The sequence below is a fragment of the Schistocerca nitens genome, chromosome 6 (assembly GCF_023898315.1).
Source record: "Schistocerca nitens isolate TAMUIC-IGC-003100 chromosome 6, iqSchNite1.1, whole genome shotgun sequence".
Classification (NCBI taxonomy): Eukaryota; Metazoa; Arthropoda; class Insecta; order Orthoptera; family Acrididae; genus Schistocerca; species Schistocerca nitens.
In genome coordinates this window covers 36,221,346-36,244,329 of record NC_064619.1, presented here as the reverse complement: position 1 = coordinate 36,244,329, position 22,984 = coordinate 36,221,346, and the positions used below count along the sequence as shown (strand labels likewise).

The following is a 22,984-nucleotide window of genomic DNA, read 5'->3' as shown; positions in this document are numbered from 1 at the left end:
CGTGTGTGCAAGTTGTGCTTGTGTGTGTGTGTGTGTGTGTGTGTGTGTGTGTGTGTGTGTGTGTGTGTGTGTGCGTGTGCGTGTGTGTGTCTACTGCTGACAAAGGCCTTAATGGCCGAAAGCTATGATTGTGTGAATCTTTTTATTGTGCCTATCATGACTCAGCATCTCTGCTATATGGTGAGTAGCAACTTTCCTTCTCTTGTATTGTTACATTCCATCCTGGATTTTCCATTGTTTGAGGTATTGAATATAATTGATGAAGGAGAAAATATAAAAATGGAGTAAATGAAGCAGGCAAAAAGGAGTACAAACATCTCAAAAATGAGATCGACAGGAAGTGCAAAATGGCTAAGGAGGGATGATTAGAGATAAATGTGAGAATGTAGAGACATATATCACTAGGGGTATGATAGATATTGACTACAGGAAAATTAAAGGGACCATTGGAGAAAAGAAGACGACCTATATGAATATAAAGAGCTCAGATGGAAAAGCAGTCCTAAACAAAGAAGGGAAAGAGAAAAGTGGAAGGAGTATATAGAGGGTCTATACAAGGGCAGTGTACCTGAGGGCAATATTATGGAAATGGAAGAGTGCGTAGATGAACATGAGAAGTGGGATATGCTACTGGGTGAAGAATTTGACAGAGCACTGAAAGTTTCAAATCGAAACAAGTCTCCGGAAGTGGACAACATTCCATTATAACTACTGATAGCCTTGGGAGAGCCAGACATGACAAAACTCTTCCAACTGGTGAGCAAGATGTATGAGACAGGTGATATACCATCAGACTTCAAGAATAATACAATAATTCCAATTCCAAAGAAAGAAGGCGCTGAGAGGTGTGAAAATTACTGAACTATCAGTTTAATAAGTCATGGTTGCAAAATACTAATACGAATTCTTTACAGATGGATGGAAAAACTGGTAGAAGCCAACCTAGGAGAAAACCAGTTTGGATTCCATAGAAATGTAAGAACACTTAAGGCAATACGGACCCTACAACTTATCTTAGAAGGTACGTTAAGGAAATGCAAACCTACATTTATAGTATTTGTAGACATAGAAAAAGATTTTGACAATATTTACTGGGATACTCTCTTTCAAATTCTGAAGGTGGCAGGAGTAAAATACAGGGAACAAAAGACTATTTGCAGATTGTACAATAATCAGAAGGCAGTTATAAGAGTCGAGGAGCATGAAAGGGAAGCAGTGGTTGACAAGGGAGTGGACAGAGTTGTAGCCTATCCCTGATAGTCGATATTTTGAGCAAGCAGTAAAGGAAACAAAAGAAAAATCTGGGCAAGGAATTAAAATCCAAGGAGAAGAAATAAAAACCTGGAGGGTTGCCGATGACATTGTAATTCGGTCAGAGACAACAAAGGACTTGGAAGAGCAGTTGAACAGAATGGACAGTGTCTTCATAGGAGGATGTAAGATGAACATTGACAGAGCAAAATGAGGATAATGGAATTTACTGTAATTAAATCAGGTGATGCAGAAGGAATTAGATTGGGATATGAGACACTTAAGGTAGTAGAAGAGTTTTGCTATTTGTGCAGCAAAACAACTGATGATGGTTGATGTATAGAGGATATAAAATGTAGACTGGCAATGGCAAGAAAAGTGTTTCTGAAGAGGAGAAATTTATTAATATCAAGTTTAGATTTAAGTGTCGGGGAAGTGTTTTCTGAAAGTATTTGTATACAAATGTCTGCTTGTGTCTGTGTATGTGTGGATGGATATGTGTGTGTGTGTGTGCGAGTGTATACCCGTCCTTTTTTCCCCCTAAGGTAAATCTTTCCGCTCCCGGGATTGGAATGACTCCTTACCCTCTCCCTTAAAACCCACATCCTTTCCTCTTTCCCTCTCCTTCCCTCTTTCCTGATGAGGCAACAGTTTGTTGCGAAAGCTTGAATTTCGTGTGTATGTTTGTGTTTGTTTGTGTGTCTATCGACCTGCCAGCGCTTTCGATTGGTAAGTCACATCATCTTTGTTTTTATATATATTTTTCCCACATGGAATGTTTCCCACTATATATATATATATATATATATATATATATATATATATATATATATATATATATATATATATATATATAGAGGGAAACATTCCACGTGGGAAATGCCATGAAAGGGAAGCAGTGGTTGACAAGGGAGTGGACAGAGTTATAGCCTATCCCTGATAGTCGGTATATTGAGCAAGCAGTGACAGGTGAGGTTTCAGTGGCGGCAACTTGAAATTAGCGGAGATTGAGGCCTGGTGGGTAACGGGAAGAGAGGATATATTGAAGAGCAAGTTCCCATCTCCGGACTTCTGATGGGTTGGTGTCAGTGGGAAGTGTCCAGATAACCCGGACGGTGTAACACTGTGTTTCCCACCATTATATATATATAATTCACCTGGTCCTACTCCAAATCCCATGCCACTTTCCTTGATGTTGACCTCCACCTGTCCAATGGCCAGCTTCACACGTCCGTCCACATCAAACCCACCAACAAGCAACAGTACCTCCATTACGACAGCTGCCACCCATTCCACATCAAACGGTCCCTTCCCTACAGCCTAGGTCTTCGTGGCAAACGAATCTGCTCCAGTCCGGAATCCCTGAAGCATTACACCAACAACCTGACAACAGCTTTCGCATCCCGCAACTACCCTCCCAACCTGGTACAGAAGCAAATAACCAGAGCCACTTCCTCATCCTCTCAAACCCAGAACCTCCCACAGAAGAACCACAAAAGTGCCCCACTTGTGACAGGATACTTTCCGGGACTGGATCAGATTCTGAATGTGGCTCTCCAGCAGGGATACAACTTCCTCAAATCCTGCCCTGAAATGAGATCCATCCTTCATGAAATCCTCCCCACTCCACCAAGAGTGTCTTTCCGCCGTCCACCTAACCTTCGTAACCTCTTAGTTCATCCCTATGAAATCCCCAAACCACCTTCCCTACCCTCTGGCTCCTACCCTTGTAACCGCCCCCGGTGTAAAACCTGTCCCATGCACCCTCCCACCACCACCTACTCCAGTCCTGTAACCCGGAAGGTGTACACGATCAAAGGCAGAGCCACGTGTGAAAGCACCCACGTGATCTACCAACTGACCTGCCTACACTGTGACGCATTCTATGTGGGAATGACCAGCAACAAACTGTCCATTCGCATGAATGGACACAGGCAGACAGTGTTTGTTGGTAATGAGGATCACCCTGTGGCTAAACATGCCTTGGTGCACGGCCAGCACATCTTGGCACAGTGTTACACCGTCCGGGTTATCTGGATACTTCCCACTAACACCAACCTGTCAGAACTCCGGAGATGGGAACTTGCCCTTCAGTATATCCTCTCTTCTCGTTATCCGCCAGGCCTCAATCTACATCTACATCTACATTCATACTCCGCAAGCCACCCAACGGTGTGTGGCGGAGGGCACTTTACGTGCCACTGTCATTACCTCCCTTTCCTGTTCCAGTCGCGTATGGTTCGCGGGAAGAACGACTGTCTGAAAGCCTCCGTGCGCGCTCTAATCTCTCTAATTTTACATTCGTGATCTCCTCGGGAGGTATAAGTAGGGGGAAGCAATATACTCGATACCTCATCCAGAAACGCACCCTCTCGAAACCTGGCGAGCAAGCTACACCGCGATGCAGAGCGCCTCTCTTGCAGAGTCTGCCACTTGAGTTTGCTAAACATCTCCGTAACGCTATCACGGTTACCAAATAACCCTGTGACGAAACGCGCCGCTCTTCTTTGGATCTTCTCTATCTCCTCCGTCAACCCGATCTGGTATGGATCCCACGCTGATGAGCAATACTCAAGTATAGGTCGAACGAGTGTTTTGTAAGCCACCTCCTTTGTTGATGGACTACATTTTCTAAGCACTCTCCCAATGAATCTCAACCTGGCACCTGCCTTGCCAACAATTAATTTTATATGATCATTCCACTTCAAATCGTTCCGCACGCATACTCCCAGATATTTTACAGAAGTAACTGCTACCAGTGTTTGTTCCGCTATCATATAATCATACAGTAAAGGATCCTTCTTTCTATGTATTCGCAATACATTACATTTGTCTATGTTAAGGGACAGTTCCCACTCCCTGCACCAAGTGCCTATCCGCTGCAGATCTTCCTGCATTTCGCTACAATTTTCTAATGCTGCAACTTCTCTGTATACTACAGCATCATCCGCGAAAAGCCGCATGGAACTTCCGACACTATCTACTAGGTCATTTATATATATTGTGAAAAGCAATGGTCCCATAACACTCCCCTGTGGCACGCCAGAGGTTACCTTAACGTCTGTAGATGTCTCTCCATTGATAACAACATGCTGTGTTCTGTTTGCTAAAAACTCTTCAATCCAGCCACACAGCTGGTCTGATATTCCGTAGGCTCTTACTTTGTTTATCAGGCGACAGTGTGGAACTGTATCGAACGCCTTCCGGAAGTCAAGAAAAATAGCATCTACCTGGGAGCCTGTATCTAATATTTTCTGGGTCTCATGAACAAATAACGCGAGTTGGGTCTCACACGATCGCTGTTTCCGGAATCCATGTTGATTCCTACATAGTAGATTCTGGGTTTCCAAAAACGACATGATACTCGAGCAAAAAACATGTTCTAAAATTCTACAACAGATCGACGTCAGAGATATAGGTCTATAGTTTTGCGCATCTGCTCGACGACCCTTCTTGAAGACTGGGACTACCTGTGCTCTTTTCCAATCATTTGGAACCCTCCGTTCCTCTAGAGACTTGCGGTACACGGCTGTTAGAAGGGGGGCAAGTTCTTTCGCGTACTCTGTGTAGAATCGAATTGGTATCCCATCAGGTCCAGTGGACTTTCCTCTGTTGAGTGATTTCAGTTGCTTTTCTATTCCTTGGACACTTATTTCGATGTCAGCCATTTTTTCGTTTGTGCGAGGATTTAGAGAAGGAACTGCAGTGCGGTCTTCCTCTGTGAAACAGCTTTGGAAAAAGGTGTTTAGTATTTCAGCTTTACGCGTGTCGTCCTCTGTTTCAATGCCATCATCATCCCGGAGTGTCTGGATATGCTGTTTCGAGCCACTTACTGATTTAACGTAAGACCAGAACTTCCTAGGATTTTCTGTCAAGTCTGTACATAGAATTTTACTTTCAAATTCACTGAACGCTTCTCGCATAGCCCTCCTTACGCTAACTTTGACATCGCTTAGCTTCTGTTTGTCTGAGAGGTTTTGGCTGCGTTTAAACTTGGAGTGAAGCTCTCTTTGCTTTCGCAGTAGTTTCCTAACTTTGTTGTTGTACCACGGTGGGTTTTTCCCGTCCCTCACAGTTTTACTCGGCACGTACCTGTCTAAAACACATTTTACGATTGCCTTGAACTTTTTCCATAAACACTCAACATTGTCAGTGTCGGAACAGAAATTTTCGTTTTGATCTGTTAGGTAGTCTGAAATCTGCCTTCTATTACTCTTGCTAAACAGATAAACCTTCCTCCCTTTTTTTATATTCCTATTAACTTCCATATTCAGGGATGCTACAACGGCCTTATGATCACTGATTCCCTGTTCTGCACTTACGGAGTCGAAAAGTTCGGGTCTATTTGTTATCAGTAGGTCCAAGATGTTATCTCCACGAGTCGGTTCTCTGTTTAATTGCTCGAGGTAATTTTCGGATAGTGCACTCAGTAAAATGTCACTCGATGCTCTGTCCCTACCACCCGCCCTAAACATCTGAGTGTCCCAGTCTATATCTGGTAAATTGAAATCTCCACCTAAGACTATAACATGCTGAGGAAATTTATGTGAAATGTATTCCAAATTTTCTCTCAGTTGTTCTGCCACTAACGCTGCTGAGTCGGGAGGTCGGTAAAAGGAGCCAATTATTAACCCAGCTCGGTTGTTGAGTGTAACCTCCACCCATAATAATTCACAGGAACTATCCACTTCTACTTCACTACAGGATAAACTACTACTAACAGCGACGAACACTCCACCACCGGTTGCATGCAATCTATCCTTCCTAAACACCGTCTGTACCTTTGTTAAAATTTCGGCAGAATTTATCTCTGGCTTAAGCCAGCTCTCTGTACCTATAACGATTTCAGCTTCGGTGCTTTCTATCAGCGATTGAAGTTCCGGTACTTTACCAACGCAGCTTCGACAGTTTACAATTACAATACCGATTGCTGCTTGGTCCCCGCATGTCCTGACTTTGCTCCGCACCCTTTGAGGCTGTTGCCCTTTCTGTACTTGCCCGAGGCCATCTAACCTAAAAAACCGCCCAGTCCACGCCACACAACCCCTGCTACCCGTGTAGCTGCTTGCTGTGTGTAGTGGACTCCTGACCTATCCAGCGGAACCCGAAACCCCACCACCCTATGGCGCAAGTCGAGGAATCTGCAGCCCACATGGTCGCAGAACCGTCTCAGCCTCTGATTCAGACCCTCCACTCGGCTCTGTACCAAAGGTCCGCAGTCAGTCCTGTCGACGATGCTGCAGATGGTGAGCTCTGCTTTCATCCCGCTAGTGAGACTGGCAGTCTTCACCAAATCAGATAGCCGCCGGAAGCCAGAGAGGATTTCCTCCGATCCATAGCGACACACATCATTGGTGCCGACATGAGCGACCACCTGCAGATGGGTGCACCCTGTACCCTTCATGGCATCCGCTAATTTCAATTTGCCGCTGCTCATACCCCACCTGTCTTTGCCCCCGTACTTCCGCCTCGACTGACATCTCTGCCCAAACTCTTTGCCTTTACAAATGTCTGCGTGTGTCTGTGTATGTGCGGATGGATATGTGTGTGTGTGTGAGTGTATACCTGTCCTTTTTTCCCCCTAAGGTAAGTCTTTCTGCTCCCGGGATTGGAATGACTCCTTACCCTCTCCCTTAAAACCCACATCCTTTCGTCTTTCTCTCTCCTTCCCTCTTTCCTGATGAAGCAACCGTTTGTTGCGAAAGCTTGAATTTCGTGTGTATGTTTGTGTTTGTTTGTGTATCTATCGACCTGCCAGCACTTTCATTCGGTAAGTCACATCATCTTTAAGCTTTCGCAACCCGCGGTTGCTTGATCAGGAAAGAGGGAAGGAGAGGGAAAGACGAAGGGATGTGGGTTTTAAGGGAGAGGGTAAGGAGTCCTTCCAATCCCGGGAGCGGAAAGACTTACCTTAGGGGAAAAAAGTACAGGTATACTCTCGCGCACACACACACATCCATCCGCACATTTACGGACACAAGCACACATTTCTTTGTGTGTATGTGGATGTGTTTTCGAGTAGTCTGATTCTTCGGCCTTCTTATCTGAAGATAAGTTGTAGGTTATTGGAAACCACGGAAACTAGGAAGGACTTCTGTGATAGAAGAAGATGAATATGGAAAGAGGGAAAAATAGATAGGTCCCCAGACGAGAAGTAAGAAAGGAGAAAAGGTAGATGTGGTTGCTAAGATAGAAGAAGAGAAAGAAGACAGCCCTAAAGACTGGAAACCCTTCCCACCCCCCTTCCCCAGGATCCCTACCTCGCCGGTACTTGAGTGAGAAGTTGGAGGAGGTATGGTGTTAAATTATCTCCTACAGAGCGGACATTCCCACCTTCACCCTTGAGGACCCCGAAGAAAATCTTAGCAATGCTATGGAAATGGCAAATGGTGAAGAATCAGGCACACTTGTTTGTGAGGGTCGTTTGAAAGGTGTGATGTGTGTTTTGTGTTAGTCATGATTTATCTGTTAGTGTAAATTATGCTTTTACCTACACTACCCAACCCCTTTCGACATCGATACAAACCCTCCTGCCTACGTCACACTTCATAAAAGGTGTAAAATATTCTATACCAAGTATAAAACTATATATTCCATTATCACAATCATTTAATTAGTCACACAGTATTATGTTTTCCGCACATCTAATATTCCATTCAGTTTACTAAGAAACATATGCTTCAATGACTTTATATCGATTATCTTTTATTCAGTGTGAGAATGGTGTTCTCACGATTTCAGAAATTATTTTGAAAGTTATGTGCCAGTTATGGTTTTCCCTACTTACTTAGAACTATGTGGCAAAAAAAGGATTACCAGGCAGCTTTCAAGAAAACCATTTTTGGAATCATTGTTATTATGATTCATATTAATAGAAAATACAAATTTAATGGAATTGATTTCACCCAGACTTCTGCCCCCAGATTTGCACAGAAAACTGGTGAAGAGATAACTTACAAGGACTAATTCAGGCAAAAATAAAACCTAACTATACATGGAGACCGCGTTGGCTGCTGTCGACATTACAATCGAAACCACAGGAGAGAATGGCTGGCTAGGCTGCGCTGATATGAAACGTACTGGCAGATTAAAACTGTGTGCCCGACCGAGACTCGAACTCAGGACCTTTGCCTTTCGCGGGCAAGTGCTCTACCATCTGAGCTACCGAAGCACGACTCACGCCCGGTACTCACAGCTTTACTTCTGCCAGTATCTCGTCTCCTACATTCCAAACTTTACAGAAGCTCTCCTGCGAACCATGCAGAACTAGCACTCCTGAAAGCAAGGATATTGCGGAGACATGGCTTAGCCACAGCCTGGGGGATGTTTCCAGAATGAGATTTTCACTCTGCAGCGGAGTGTGCGCTGATATGAAACCTCCTGGCTGATTAAAACTGTGTGCCCGACGGAGACTCGAACTCGGGACCTTTGCCTTTCGCGGGCAAGTGCTCTACCATCTGAGCTACCGAAGCACGACTCACGCCCGGTACTCGCAGCTTTACTTCTGCCAGTATCTCGTCTCCTACATTCCAAACTTTACAGAAGCTCTCCTGTGAACCATGCAGAACTAGCACTCCTGAAAGAAAGGATATTGCGGAGACATGGCTTAGCCACAGCCTGGGGGATGTTTCCAGAATGAGATTTTCACTCTGCAGCGGAGTGTGCGCTGATATGAAACTTCCTGGCAGATTAAAACTGTGTGCCCGACCGAGACGTTTCATGTCAGCGTACACTCCGCTGCAGAGTGAAAATCTCATTCTGGAAACATCCCCCAGGCTGTGGCTAAGCCATGTCTCCGCAATATCCTTTCTTTCAGGAGTGCTAGTTCTGCATGGTTCACAGGAGAGCTTCTGTAAACTTTGGAATGTAGGAGACGAGATACTGGCAGAAGTAAAGCTGTGAGTACCGGACGTGAGTCATGCTTCGGTAGCTCAGATGATAGAGTACTTGCCCGCGAAAGGCAAAGGTCCCGAGATCGAGTCTCGGTCAGGCACACAGTTTTAATCTACCAGGAAGTTTTAATCTATCTTATTTGAAGGATAATATGTGTACCGATTCCCACCTCATGTCGCCGCCTACTAAAGTTAGGATAAGTTGAGGCTAGCTGGGACGAGTCATGAGTACAGGTAGGAGCACCCCTGGGATAACCGAGGAAGACGCAATCAAGATTCCTAGTGTGCACAACTCTCTAACAACCGAGGATGACACAGTCACATGCCAGGAGCAATTTTGGGTGACATAATCACAATTTTTCACTGGTATGTCTCTAATAACCTCTAAATGGGGGATGATAGAATAGTGTAATCAGTTTGGGGAATATGGTGCAGGAAAATTTTATTATGGAAGAAACACCAAAAACAACTCGGGTTCCGATGGTCGTCACTTCCCCCATTAGCACAGAACGTTAACGTCCCTGGGAGATATACAACTTTATGTCTTTTACATTGGACTTTCCTTTTTCTGACCCAGTTGTAGGGTCGACTAAAAATAATATCTTGGGATGGATTACCATTTGAACTCGGTATGGTCCTTCATACGTTTGGAAAAACTTATTGTTTCTTTCATCCTGGCAGAGCTCTGAAGATGCTGTTTTACGAGAACTAGGTCATCGACCTTGTACTGAGCTTCTACAGCTTTCTAATTATGCTTACTCACCCTTTGTTGGGCCTTTTCAACTACATTCTTCGAAACTATTTCCTGGTTCATTTCATAATTGACACTTGGTTGTTCAGGCCAACTAAAACATTTAACGAGGCGTTCTCCTAGAAAAGGTTTGCCTATTACTTCTAATGGTGTTAACCCTGTTGACAAATTGGTAATTCATTTAGAATAAGTTCAAAGTCCTTAACTTTTCTTGCCCATGAAGTATGTTTTTCATAACAGTAAGTACGGCATAATTTCCCAATTTCTTTCATAACTCTTTCACACGGATTTGAGGACGGGTTATAGTTCGATATTAACACTTGACGAATACCTTCCCATGCTAGAAATTCTTTAAGTTTGCTGCTCACAAACTGTGGACCATTATCGGTGAGAAACTGTTTTGGTTTACCTACCTCCAGAAAGTATTGTTGTAAACAGTGTATAACTGTTGGCGTATTTCCTTTTTTGATGAAATATAGCTTAACATACTTTGACCAGCACTCAATGATGACCAAAATGTATGACACTCCTCCCTTTTCCTTTTGGAACTGGTCCAAAAAAATCTGCTGCAGTGAGATCATGTAACGACTTAGGAATAATTGGATACATTTTGTATTTCGCATGAGTATCACTCTCTTTCACCTTCTGACAGATCTTTTAGGTTCTAATTAAAGATGCTGCTTTATGCCCTACCTTCTTAAAATAGTAAAACTTATTCACATAAGCTGTACACTTTTTTAATTCCGAAGTGTCCATATCCTGCGTGAACATACCACACTACTGTGTCTTCCATTACCTTTGGAATGATAAACACCGACGTTGCAATGTTATACTGTCTCTCCAAAACAAATTATGGTCCATAATTTTCCATTTTCTCACTTGATTACGAGGTAAAGAATTTTAGATACACAAAGAAAACATTTTTGTAAAATAGGAATCATGATGGATATTCTCTGTTATTCCGTGAGCAATCTCTTGTACTCTGATGTTCGTATATTGTAATGACATAAAATTAATTGCAAATATAACACCGGGTCCTTCCGTATGTTTTAAATCTTCCTTGCCTATGGGTAATCTAGACAAAGCATCAGGTACAGTATTCTCGGAACCTTTTACATATTGTATCCTAATATCATATTCTTGTAGGAAAAGCATCCAGCGCATTAACCTACTATGTAATAAACTATTCATTAGAAAAGATAAAGCTTTATGGTCTGTATAAACATGGATTTCTGACCCCCATACTAGTGTTTGAAATTTTTGGATACTCCGTACAATTGCTAACAGTTCTTTCTCGGTAGCTGTGTAATTTAATTCATGTTTTTTCAGACTATGGCTAACAAAAGCTATGGTTCGGTGTTCTACATGATTTAGATCCAACTCTCCTTGGAAAAGTTTTGCCACAGTACCATAATCAGATGCATCTGTTGAAATTTTAAATGGTTCACCCATAACCGGATGATGTAATATGGGTGATTCAACAAGTGCTCTTTTGATGTTTTCAAACATTTCATTTACCTCTTGATCCCAAATCCACGGTACTCCCTTTCTTAATAAATGTAAAATTTTTGAGTCATTCAGTTCTTGCCCTTGTATGTACCATCGATAGTATCCGGCCATTCCTAAAAATTCCTTCAGCTGTCTTACATTTCTAGGGCGTGGACATTCTTTATAGGTTTGATGCATTCAGGGTCCGATCTAATTCCCTGCACCCCTACAATATGTCCTAAAAAATTAAGCTTTTGACGTGCAAAATATGATTTAGATAGCTTCACCGTAATACCTTTGTCTTTAAATTTTCTTTGGGTATTCCGCAATGTTAGACGATTATCTTCCCAAGAAGCTGATATTATCAGGATATCATCTACATGTATTATTAAATCCTTCAATAGATTTCTACCTAATGCTTCATCCAGTGCATGCATAAATACGGGTAGAGAAATATTAAGTCCAAAAGGCAATACAGTGAAATGATATGATTTACCATCAAACAGAAACACTGTATACTTTTTTGATTCTGGATGTAACCAAATTTGCCAATATCCTGCAGTCAGGTCCATTGTGCTAAAAAACCGTGTTTTCTCAAATTTGGATAACAATTCATCGATGTTAAATGGTCTGTCTCTTTCTGTCTCTGTATGCTTATTCAATGTCTGCGCATCTAACACTAATCATACCCCACCTGTCGCTTTTTTCACCACTACCAATGGCTTATTCATTAAGCTAGAACTACGTTCTAATATTGTTATAAGTCATCTTGTTGATTTCCTCCCTAACTGCTTCTTTCAAATTCACAGGTATTGGATACGGCCTACAGAAAAATGGAGTGTCATCTTTGATTAAACACTACTTCATATTCCATTAGAATTTTATATAAATCTTGTCTCTGTTGATCGGTCAGTATCACGGACTCATTTACTTTGTTGTGTATGTCAGCTCAATCTGATACATGATCGACACTATCGATCTCTGGTGACATTTGTGCTGTAGCAGTTAATTTTAAACATTGACACTCAGTTGTTTGTTTTGCAATGTGGTTATCTGTCATGAATGGTATTCATCATCTCCTGTTCCCGTTACCAAAACAAAGAAGATTTTCCTCAAAGTTTAAGATGACTTTAAATTCTAATAACCAATCTAAACCAAATAAAACATCTCTGTTTGTATTTTTTACTGTCAACAGCGTTTGACGAAATAATTCATTTCCAGTGCTGCAATTCACTTGTGTTTTGTGTTTCACCACCTTACTTTTCGTTCCTGTTATATCGACTATGTAAACTGCAGTTACTGGTAACAGTGGTAAGTGTTGTTTAGTCTGTAATGAGTTATAGAATGCACTGGATATGAGTGATACTTCATTCCCTGAGTCTATAAATACCTTAATCTTGGAATTTTCCATGGTCCCTGCTATTATAGGTTGTGGATTGTTGTTAGTCAAGCTTGGTTCTTCCAGCAACAACCATTCCTTTGTCGGTATTTTGTGCATAAAATTAACATACTTATTATGAACCAGGCCTCCTAGTGTATCTCTACGACCTGGGCCCTGGCCCTGGGTCCAGATCGCACTACGTTTTCCTCACTATCAGTAATCACAGGTTGATTACCGAATCGAGATACTACATTACCACTGTGTTTTACTAGTACTTGGTACAAATTCCTGCGAAGTTACGGGACCTAAATTCGAAGGTGGATGTTTCTTTTGATAATTGTCATTACCATTTTGGCTGTTGCATTGGTGTACCCTATCTAGGTTAGCCTCTTGTTTTCTAAAATTATTACTACTATTCCTTTTGTAGTTCAGATTTTCCCCATGATGTAGAGTTTCTTTATACTCTTTATTTATTGCATCTAGAGTGTCAACGAAAGATAACAATTCTTCAACCATTTTCCAGCCACTACACAAGATGTCTTTCCTTGCATAGATGGGTAAACATCTAATTAAAATTCTAATCAATCCTTCTTCCTCCATGGGTTTATCTAAATATTTCGCCTGTGTTAAATGCCAGTCGAAATATTTTCTCATAGTACTCTATGTATTATTGTAATATTTCAGGTCCCACAAATCTGATATTAACTTGTCTTGTGCACTAGCCAACCAGTATTTCTCTTTAAAATTCCTTTGAAAGTCTTCCCAAGTAGAAAAGTTCTCGATACTTACAGTACGCCATTCTGAGGCTTCCCCTAAAAGGTACCCCACAGCAAATTCAATTTTCTTAGAATCTTCCCAGTTCTTTGGCAAAGCTTGATTGAATCTTTTGAAAAAATTGTTGGATGTACATCCCTGTCTGGCTTAAACATAGGGAATTGCCTGGATAATCCTGAATTGGCCCCCCATTGTAGATCAGTCATCACTTCACTAGTCAATACCATGTTAGGAGAAGTCATCCTCTTGTCTACTTTATCTTGGATAAATTTGAATTCTCTCCATAGGTCATTCATACCTCTCTTGGTATCACTAAGTTCAGAAGATAAAATAGTAGATCCGTTCCCGGATTTTACTTTCTCGGAAACTTTTCAATATATAAGTTCTTCCACCTGTTCCTCCAAACTATTTATATTTATAATGTCAGAGTTTGCTCGTTTCTCTCTGAAATTTCTTTCCACAGTATCTACTTGTGTATTCACGCCTGTAATTTGCGATTGGATAATTGGTATCAACTTCTCTTGCTTATCAACGCTCTCCCTTACAGTATGAAATCTCTGATTTACAGCTTCGAACTTAACATTACATACATTTTCAAATGATCCTAATGTTTCATTGATTTCAGTTTCTATCTTATTACATTTTTCCTCAATATCAAATTCTAACCTTGTTGCTAAATCTTGGATTTGATCATTCTGTTTCTGACTGAAGTCAGTGAATAGTTGATTTACATGAAGGTAAACCTCTTGGCCTGAACCTTTGCTAGTCCCCGGGCTCAAACTGCCTATTCTCTTCCCTGCCCCCAGTCCAGACCTACACATGCTTTCTACCCCACCAGTGCAACTCTGTAGTCATTTTACCCTCTCTACTCCTCTCCCCTCCTCATCCCCCTGCCTGCTCCCTTACGCAAGCACAAACTGCTGAAGCTACACATAGTAACTCATCAGGGTGTATACTCCACAGGACAACTGGGAAACCCAGAGAAAAAGTGGTAATTTTTTTCATCCAGGAGAAATCTGGGAAAAACCCGGAAACTTTTTAGAGTTCCAGGAGTTTTTCCTTGTTTCCGTTTTCAGTTAAAAATCTGTGATATAGACTGGGAAGAACTGATACTCTAACAAAGTATTTTACTTTAGTCCACTACTGCAGAAATAAAATATAAATGAGAGTACAACACCAAAATAAAACTTTAGTTGCAAAGAAAATGTGCTATTTACAACAGCAAAACACAGTGCACACACGTGTCTGCCGAAAGCAAAATGTGTCAAAGACTATGCAATACTTTGTAAAACAATCTGCTTTTGCTGCATTTTTCTTGTGGGCCTCATTTCAATGAGTGTGACATTGCTACCTTTTTACATTTGTAATAGGTCCCCAGAAAATACTGTGAATGGTGATTTGAGGAGTGTTACTTTTAAAGTAAATTATATTACATGTGAGAATGTGCGATGAATTGCTCAAATCATGGAGCATTAGACTCTCATTCAAAAGTTAATACTGAGGACCAGCCACTTAGAAAAGTTTCGGGTCGAGAAGACCAGCTATTTATTATGTTATTTAAAATTTTACTAGCACATACATGTTTGATATCTTAAAGGGTAACACACTGTAGAAAAGATTAAGTTCCAAGGTTAGATTTTCATAATTATTTTAGTTCTTTCATAAATAACAAATTATGCAATAATGATGGCAAAAAGTATAATTATCCTTCAAGAAGGGTGTGAAGTGAGTCCTTTAGCAATTTCACATGTTTGGTTCTACGAGAAAGTCAAAGTGCTCGCCAGATCATGTATTCAGTCAGATAACACACAAAATGTATGATGCACAGCAGGGAAATGTATAATCATGCTTGTCGGAAATATTCAATTGCTGCAGTTGAAGCTGTGTGCTTAGGACACTGACTAACCACATCCTCAGACAAAAACAGCAAAAAACTTTTGGTAAGCAATATTATATGTGCTTTTCTTGTAGCTGTGCTGCATTATATCTATTTAAACCATTAACTTTTCCTATTTGTGTGTTCACACTACTTAACAATGATGCTGCTATTGGTTGATTACATTTCACATCCAGTCCCCTGAGTATCTGCTGTAATTGCCCGGTGAGATCACATGCCAAGAAGTTCTAAGCTGGTGTACGAAACCTTTACGATTTAAAGGATTGATAAGTTTTACAGCTCCAAGGAAAAATATATTGCCATTTAGCATGGAAAAAATGTGCTTCCACTAGGATATAGTGTATTTTCACCCAAGAAAAAGTGTATTTTTAGCAGAAAAATCCGGGGAATTTTTTTTTCTTGTCCGCTTATGCACCCTGCTCAGTATCCTGTCCCCACCGTATCTCTGCACACTCGCACAGGCAGCACTAACATCTTCTCCCACCCCTTCCTTGCTATCCTTGTGCACCCCATGCCTCCTCTGTACTCCCACTACCCACCCCAACCAAGATCACCATGCATTTCAGTGGGACCACATTGACTGGAGATGACAGTGGCCATGTGTGAGTTGTGCATGTATGAATCTGTTTGTATTTATTTATCTGATGAGAAAGACTTCACCCAATAGCTTAGCAGTTTCAAACAGTCTACTTTTAAATGTACCTGTCTGCCGCTCAGTGTACCTGTCTGCTGCTCAATGGCTCCTCCATGTGATGAGTAGCAATCTATCCTATTAAATCAGATTATAATACATATGGAAAGTTAAAAAAAAATCTTCTCACCAAGCAGTAGCAGAACACACATATAAAAGAAGGTAGATTTTTTTAAATCTATGTATTTACATTATATTGTCAAAAATTAATTATTTTTGCTACTAAATAATATTGTTATTATGGAGACTGTAGGTATTATACGACTGTAGAAGCAGTTGAAAGGAGGTTTGAGTATTGGTACATTCCTCTCCGATACAGACACAATGTCTTTCATTTGTTTAAAACAGTTGATGTAAATAAAGTTGCAAATTATTTTCAATGTTTTGGAGTAAAACTGATTTTTCATTTTCTGTTACACAGGAAGTAACATGCCTTGAATTTCATCCCCGTGAACCAATTCTGGCATCCGGATCCCGAGATTTTACTGTCAAACTATTTGATTACAGCAAGACTTCTGTCAAGAAGGCATTTCGTACAATTACGGTGAGTTGTTTTATGTGAACATTGGCATTTAGTTTATGTATACAGTGTGCAACATTGCTATTGCTTTCGTTCTTTGATCTCCAAGGTTTCTTTGTGGAACAGGACATTTAAATCTACTTCTGACTTTAACTCTCATAGCAAGAAATTTTTTTATACAGAAATAAGGCCATCATATACAGTGTAGAGAGCCATATGAAATTAGAATAAAAAGTCTCTACCCTCTTTACCTGCGTAGCAACTGCCACAGTCTTGAGTGAACCATCATACAATATGTTTCTTATGGACAGGACTATAAAGGTAACAGTATTCAACGAGTGACTTACCTTGAAAATGGCTGTAACATTATCAGCCAGAGTGTTGAAATAAATAATACTATTGTGGATGCACACGAAAAAGATGATTGACTATACAGCTACACTCTTTCTAGGCCAGGAATGTGTAAGATACTTTAGAAATTAATGCCGCTGTGGATATTGCCGAGTTCGCTGTTTATTTAATTTTTATGTAATATGTCCCAAAATTCATGCAAGTGTTGAATTTGTGCATTATTAAAAGTGGAGCGCTACATGAGAGAATAATATGTTGGAAGCTACATTACTCAATTTTCGTACAAAATCTGGTCAGAATAGTGATTCAGCATCATTTAATTAATTAAAAAAAAATCTAGTGAGACTGGCTCCATTACTGTTATTAAAACACACTGGCAATTTTTCAACACATCATTTATCATAAAACATTGAAACAGTTCATGAGAGTGTTGTGGAGAGTTCAGGGGCATCAGTTCGGCACCATGGTCAAGAATTGGACATTTTGAAAAGCTCCTTATATTATACTCAGACAAAAGATTTGTATCTTAATGCTTAAAGAAGTTCAAACAATGGAAATGTCAGGTTGGAATATCAACGATGTAGGAAAACATAGATTGCTACTTACCATAAAGTTGACATGTTAAGTTGAAGACAAGTACAATTAAAAGACACCTACACATAAGCTTTCGGTCACAGCTTTCATCAAAAAAAGGAAGAGAAACACACACCAGTCATTAACACAAGCTAGCTCTCCTCATGCACACATGACCGCCGCCAACTCTGGCAGCTTGGACCAGAATGCCAACTTCTGGTCCAAGCTGCCGGTGTTGGCAGTTGTGTGTGGTGAGGTGTGCTTGCTTGTGTGAATGAATGGTGTATGTTTCTCTTTCGTTTTCAGATGAAATCTGTGACTGAAAGCTTATGTGTAGGTGTTCTTTAATTGTGCCTGCCTGCAACTTAACGTGTCAACTTCACGATAAGTAGCAATTTATTTTTTCCTACATTGTTGCTTAAAATGTTCAGTTGACTCAACAACTGAAGCCAGATGACTGTGCACAGCAAATAAAGTTCATTGAATGGAGTTCAGAAAAAACAACAAGTGGTTGTAGATTTTGCGAACAAATTCATCTTCAACAATGAGGCTCATTTTCATCTTGATGACTTGTCTAATCAACAAAATTGCCACATTTGGGGTTTGAGAAATCGACAGTGCTCACTGAGAAACAATGTGTCACTGTTTGGTGCAGACTTTGGGCTGGAGGCATCATCGGACCATTATTCTTCTAAATGCTGCTAGCCAGGCATTAACAGTGAAAGTTATTCAATATTGTGGTATGATAATTCAGTTTTTTGTGCTTAAATTGCAGGATAAGGCAGATGATGAAAGGTATTGGTAACTTTGGGCATACCGCCTTCCCTCCAGAGGGGTACAACAGCCATGCTGGGCCTGGCCCTGTGCCGAGTGGAGATGGAGAGCGAGTTTTGCAACCTTCTCCTCTTCCACCCTCCCCCTCCCCACCCCCACCCCCCTTCCTCCCCATCCCTCTCTGCTGATGGCTCAGGCTCCCAGGAGCTCCCAGTCTGTGGGCCCTTCAGTGTGAGGCTGAAAGCGGCCTGGCCGGTGGTGGCTGCATTACTTGGGCAGCAGCAGCCACACGGGAAAGTGGAAGAATCCAGAGGTGGTGTCATGATGATGACTGGGCTCCAGAATGGCAACTGCTCCTCGAGTGGATTCTGTGATGGTGTCCCTGTTTACGATACCTAGACCCAAAGCAGTGGCCAGCCCCATGGGGAGGAAGCCAGAGGTGAGGCTGGACTCTCTTCCTGTTGCTGTGGTATTCTGGAACAGCTAACAGAGGAATTGGGGGGGGGGGGGGTAGAGGAGGATGTGGGGAGTGACACAAGAGCAATCTCCTCATCTGCCAAGGGATGGGAAAACCAGGATCGGTTTAAGGAGTGGGGAGAAAAAGACTGGGGGTGCGCAGCTGCATAACCAGACATGGTTCTGATGTTGGGTGATAGTCCGGTCTCCATTATCAAGTGCAAAAACCCTTCGTTCCTGTTGATGCCAAATGGTGGCTGGGAACCAATGATTTTGTCAGCTGAACCCCTGGGCCCACTCCTGCGTGTCAGGCCAGAACTTCGAAGAGGGTGGAGGAACCAGAAGGGATGGGGGAGGGGTTCCTGCCTGTGGGCAGCAGTAAATGCAGAAGAGAACAGGGCTGATGTCCATGTAATAGTTCTGATGGGCTCTTCTAGCCAAACGGTGTTGTTCTATATGAAACTAAAAAGAAATCTCAGGGTGTCTTCCGTTGGAGCATGTTGGACATAGTTCGCCGTGTGTGGTTTGAATGACCGAACAAATCTCTCTGCCTCTCCATTTGATTTAGGGATGAAAAGGAGGCGAACAGATGTTCTTTGCTCTATTCATAACACAGATACAGTATTCTCAAAGACCTCTGCCTGAAATTGTGGACCATTGTTGATCACTGATGTCTGTGGCAGGGCTACAATGGCAAAAACCTGTGACAGCGACTTCACTGTATATCTCACAATGGTTTTATGGCAGTTAACAATGTATGAGAATCAGGAAAGAGCATCTGTGATGATGAGTCATGTGGTATTCAGGAACAGGCCTGGAAAATCGAGGTGCATTTTTCCCATGGTTTGGTGGGTGCTGGCCATGGTAAATAAACCTGACATGGGGCCACCTGCTGTTCCACAACTCTGTTACATTGACGGACTACGCTCTCTACTTCCAGCTCGATGCCTGTCCAGCAAACATAGTGCCGGCCGAGCATTTTGGTTCTGGAAGTGCCCCAATGTCCCTGATGCAGCAACTGTAGAATCTGATGTCAGACTGGTGTTGGGATCACTACACATGGTCCAATGTACTCTGTGTTTATTAGGACCACGCAGTCGATAAGAATCAGATGGTGTCCCAGCCCATAGCAATGCCAAAGAGAATTAGGTTGTTGCTGTGGTGCTCCACTGGTTCTTTATGGTGGTATCGGGTGGCAAAGTGAAGCATGATCTGGAGTTAAGACTGCTCACCATACTATTTTAGCACATTCGCCAACTTCTTCAAATCAAACTTATTTTCTCGAATTTATGGAGTTACTGTTGAAAGTTAAGAGTACATATCCAGCATTCAACTCTCAAAATAAAGGCGAAGCTTCTCATTCACATTGTCAGACAAAAAGAAGAAGTTATTAATCTGTGGTGATTTCAATGTAAAATTTCTAAGCAATTCTGATAGGAAAAGTGAATTAGAAGTGTTATTAACAACATATAACTTAGAATCAGTGATCAATTTCCCTACATGTATAGCTCAAGGCAGCAGCACGCTAATAGATAATATATTTGTACAGAAAGAGGATGTAAAACAAACACATGCTTTTCCTGTGGTAAATGGATTGTTGTACCATGATGGACAACTGATTAACTTACAAAACCCCACAGGATGTACAGTTTGGAAGCCATTAAGTAAAAGTGTAAGGTCGCTCAACCCGGTATCTATAGAGCACTTCAAAGAAAGATTAAGAAATGTTAATTGGGGAGATGTACGAGGGCTATCCACAAAGTACATTACGTTTTGGAATTGAAAATAAATAAAGTATTGGAAATTTTTTTTATATACAGATGAAAGCCACACTTGAATACTACTTTTCTACATAGTTGCCATTTAAATTAAGGCACTTATCATAGCGATGGACGAGCTTGGAAATTCCTTCATCGTAAAATTCGGCCGCCTGCGCCTTCAACCACGTTGCGACTGTCTTTTGGGACAGAAAAGGTGTGATTTTTGTGGATTTCCTGGAAAGAGGCACTACAATAAACTCTCAAAGGTATTGCCAAACTCTTCACAACCTCAGAAGAGCAATACAAAACAAGCGCAGGGGAAAGTTGGGCTCAAAGATCTTGCTGATTCACGACAACGCCCGGGCCCACACGGCAAATGCCACTTGTGAAGTTCTCGAATCTTTTAAGTGGGAGTTGTTTCCTCATCCACCGTACAGTCCCGACCTGGCACCGAGCGACATCCACTTATTCCCAGCAATGAAGAAGTGGTTGGCTGTGCAGCGTTTTGATGACGATGCACAGCTTCAAGAAGAGGTAACCACATGGTTGAAGGTGCAGGTGGCCGAATTTTACGACGAAGGAATTTCCAAGCTCGTCCATCGCTACGATAAGTGCCTTAATTTAATTGCAACTATGTAGAAAAGTAGTATTTAAGTGTGGCTTTCATCTGTATATAATAAAAAAAAATTCCAATAACTTATTTATTTTTAATTCCAAAACGTAATGTACTTTGTGGATAGCCCTCGTATATAATGATCCAGATCCTAATGATAAATGCAACATATTTCTTGATAAATTTATATCCCGTTTTGAACATTGTTTCCCAAAGAAAATTACGAAATGTAACACCACACACTTTTCAAAAAAACCTTGGATTGCTACAGGTATTAAAGTGTCTTCAGAAAGAAAAAGAAAACTTTATGAGACAGCAAGAACTAGTAAAGATCCAGAAGTAGTTTTACACTATAAAAATTATTGTAACATACTGAGAAAAGTTGTAAGGAAATCAAGAAATAAGTATGTTAGAGAAGAAATTAACAACTCCAGCAATAAAATCAAATCAATGTGGAATGTTGTTAGAAGGGAGACAGGAAAAGTAACCTCTGGGGTAGGTAGTATTACTATTAAGGAGAATGAGACCATCCTAACCAACAGTACGTACACAAGTAGCTAATGTATTTAACAACCATTTCTTAAGTGTAGGAAAAAAATTGGTGAGAACAGTTCAAAAGAAAAAGCCAGGCAGTACATGGAATAGTCTGTTTTGAAAAAATTTTGTCAGATTAAGTTTCACCTAACAACCTCTTGTGAAATAAGTAAAATTATTAAATCTTTGAAAAATAAATGTTCTGTTGGAGTGGATGACATATCTAATAAGATATTAAAACGATGTGGAGCAATTATTGCTGATGTTTAGAGTCACATATCTAATGCATCATTAACTCAAGGTATTTTCCCAGAGAAGTTAAAATATGCCATTGTCAGGCCGCTCTACAAAAAGGGGGACACCACAGATGTCAATAATTATTAGCCAGTATCCTTGCTTACAGCATTTTCAAAAATCTTTGAGAAAGTAATGTACTCAAGAGCGGTGAGCCATCTCAACAGTAATGGGATACGTAGTAAATAACAGTTCGGATTTCAAAAATGCTGTTCCACTGAGACAGCAATATACAATTTCACTGTCCACATAATAGAGTCTTTAAATAGTAAAATGTCACCAATAGGAATTTTCTGTGACTTTTCCAAAGCATTTTATTGTGTGAACCATGACATTATGTTACAGAAATTACAGTTCTATGGTATAAATGGAATAGCGTATGAGTGGTTTAATTCGTACCTACAGAACAGGAAGCAAAAAGTTTCCTTATTTGGGTCAAGTGATTTAAATAAGTTTGCTACTTCATCTAACTGGGGTGATATTACATTAGGTGTTCCACAGGGTTCAATCATGGGTCCCCTTCTGTTCTTGATATATGTGAACGACCTCCCTTCCTATCTGAAACAGAAGTTAAACTGACACTGTTTGCTGATGATACAAGCATCATTATTAATCCAGTAAAAGAAACTCCAATTGAAAATGATACAAATAAGGTCTTTGAAAAAGTCATTAATTGAGTTTCTGCAAATGGGCTTGCGCTAAACTTTGAAAAAACACCAAACATCCAATTTTCTGCAGCAAAAAGTACAGTTCGTTCAATAAATATAACACATCAGCAGAAGTCAGTAGACAGGGTAGAGCATACTAAGTTTTTTGGTGTACACATAGATGAGAATCGTAATTGGAAAATTCATATTTTGGATCTTCTAAAGTGACTAGGTTCAGCAACTTTTACAATCAGAATAATTGTCAATTTTGAGGATATAGAAATTAGTAAGCTAACATATTTTGCGTACTTTCCCTCTCTGATGTCATACTGAATAA

General features: G+C 40.9%; 1 protein-coding gene across 1 annotated transcript in view; it reads left to right on the top strand.

The window, feature by feature from the left end:
* The window catches only part of LOC126262459 (cleavage stimulation factor subunit 1), a 197,277-nt gene that overhangs the window by 77,959 nt on the left and 96,334 nt on the right, over nucleotides 1–22,984 (top strand). Inside the window, exon 5 of the mRNA XM_049959115.1 lies at nucleotides 16,547–16,669. Coding sequence (XP_049815072.1) covers nucleotides 16,547–16,669 — 123 coding nt within the window. The remainder of the gene's footprint in view (nucleotides 1–16,546; nucleotides 16,670–22,984) is intronic.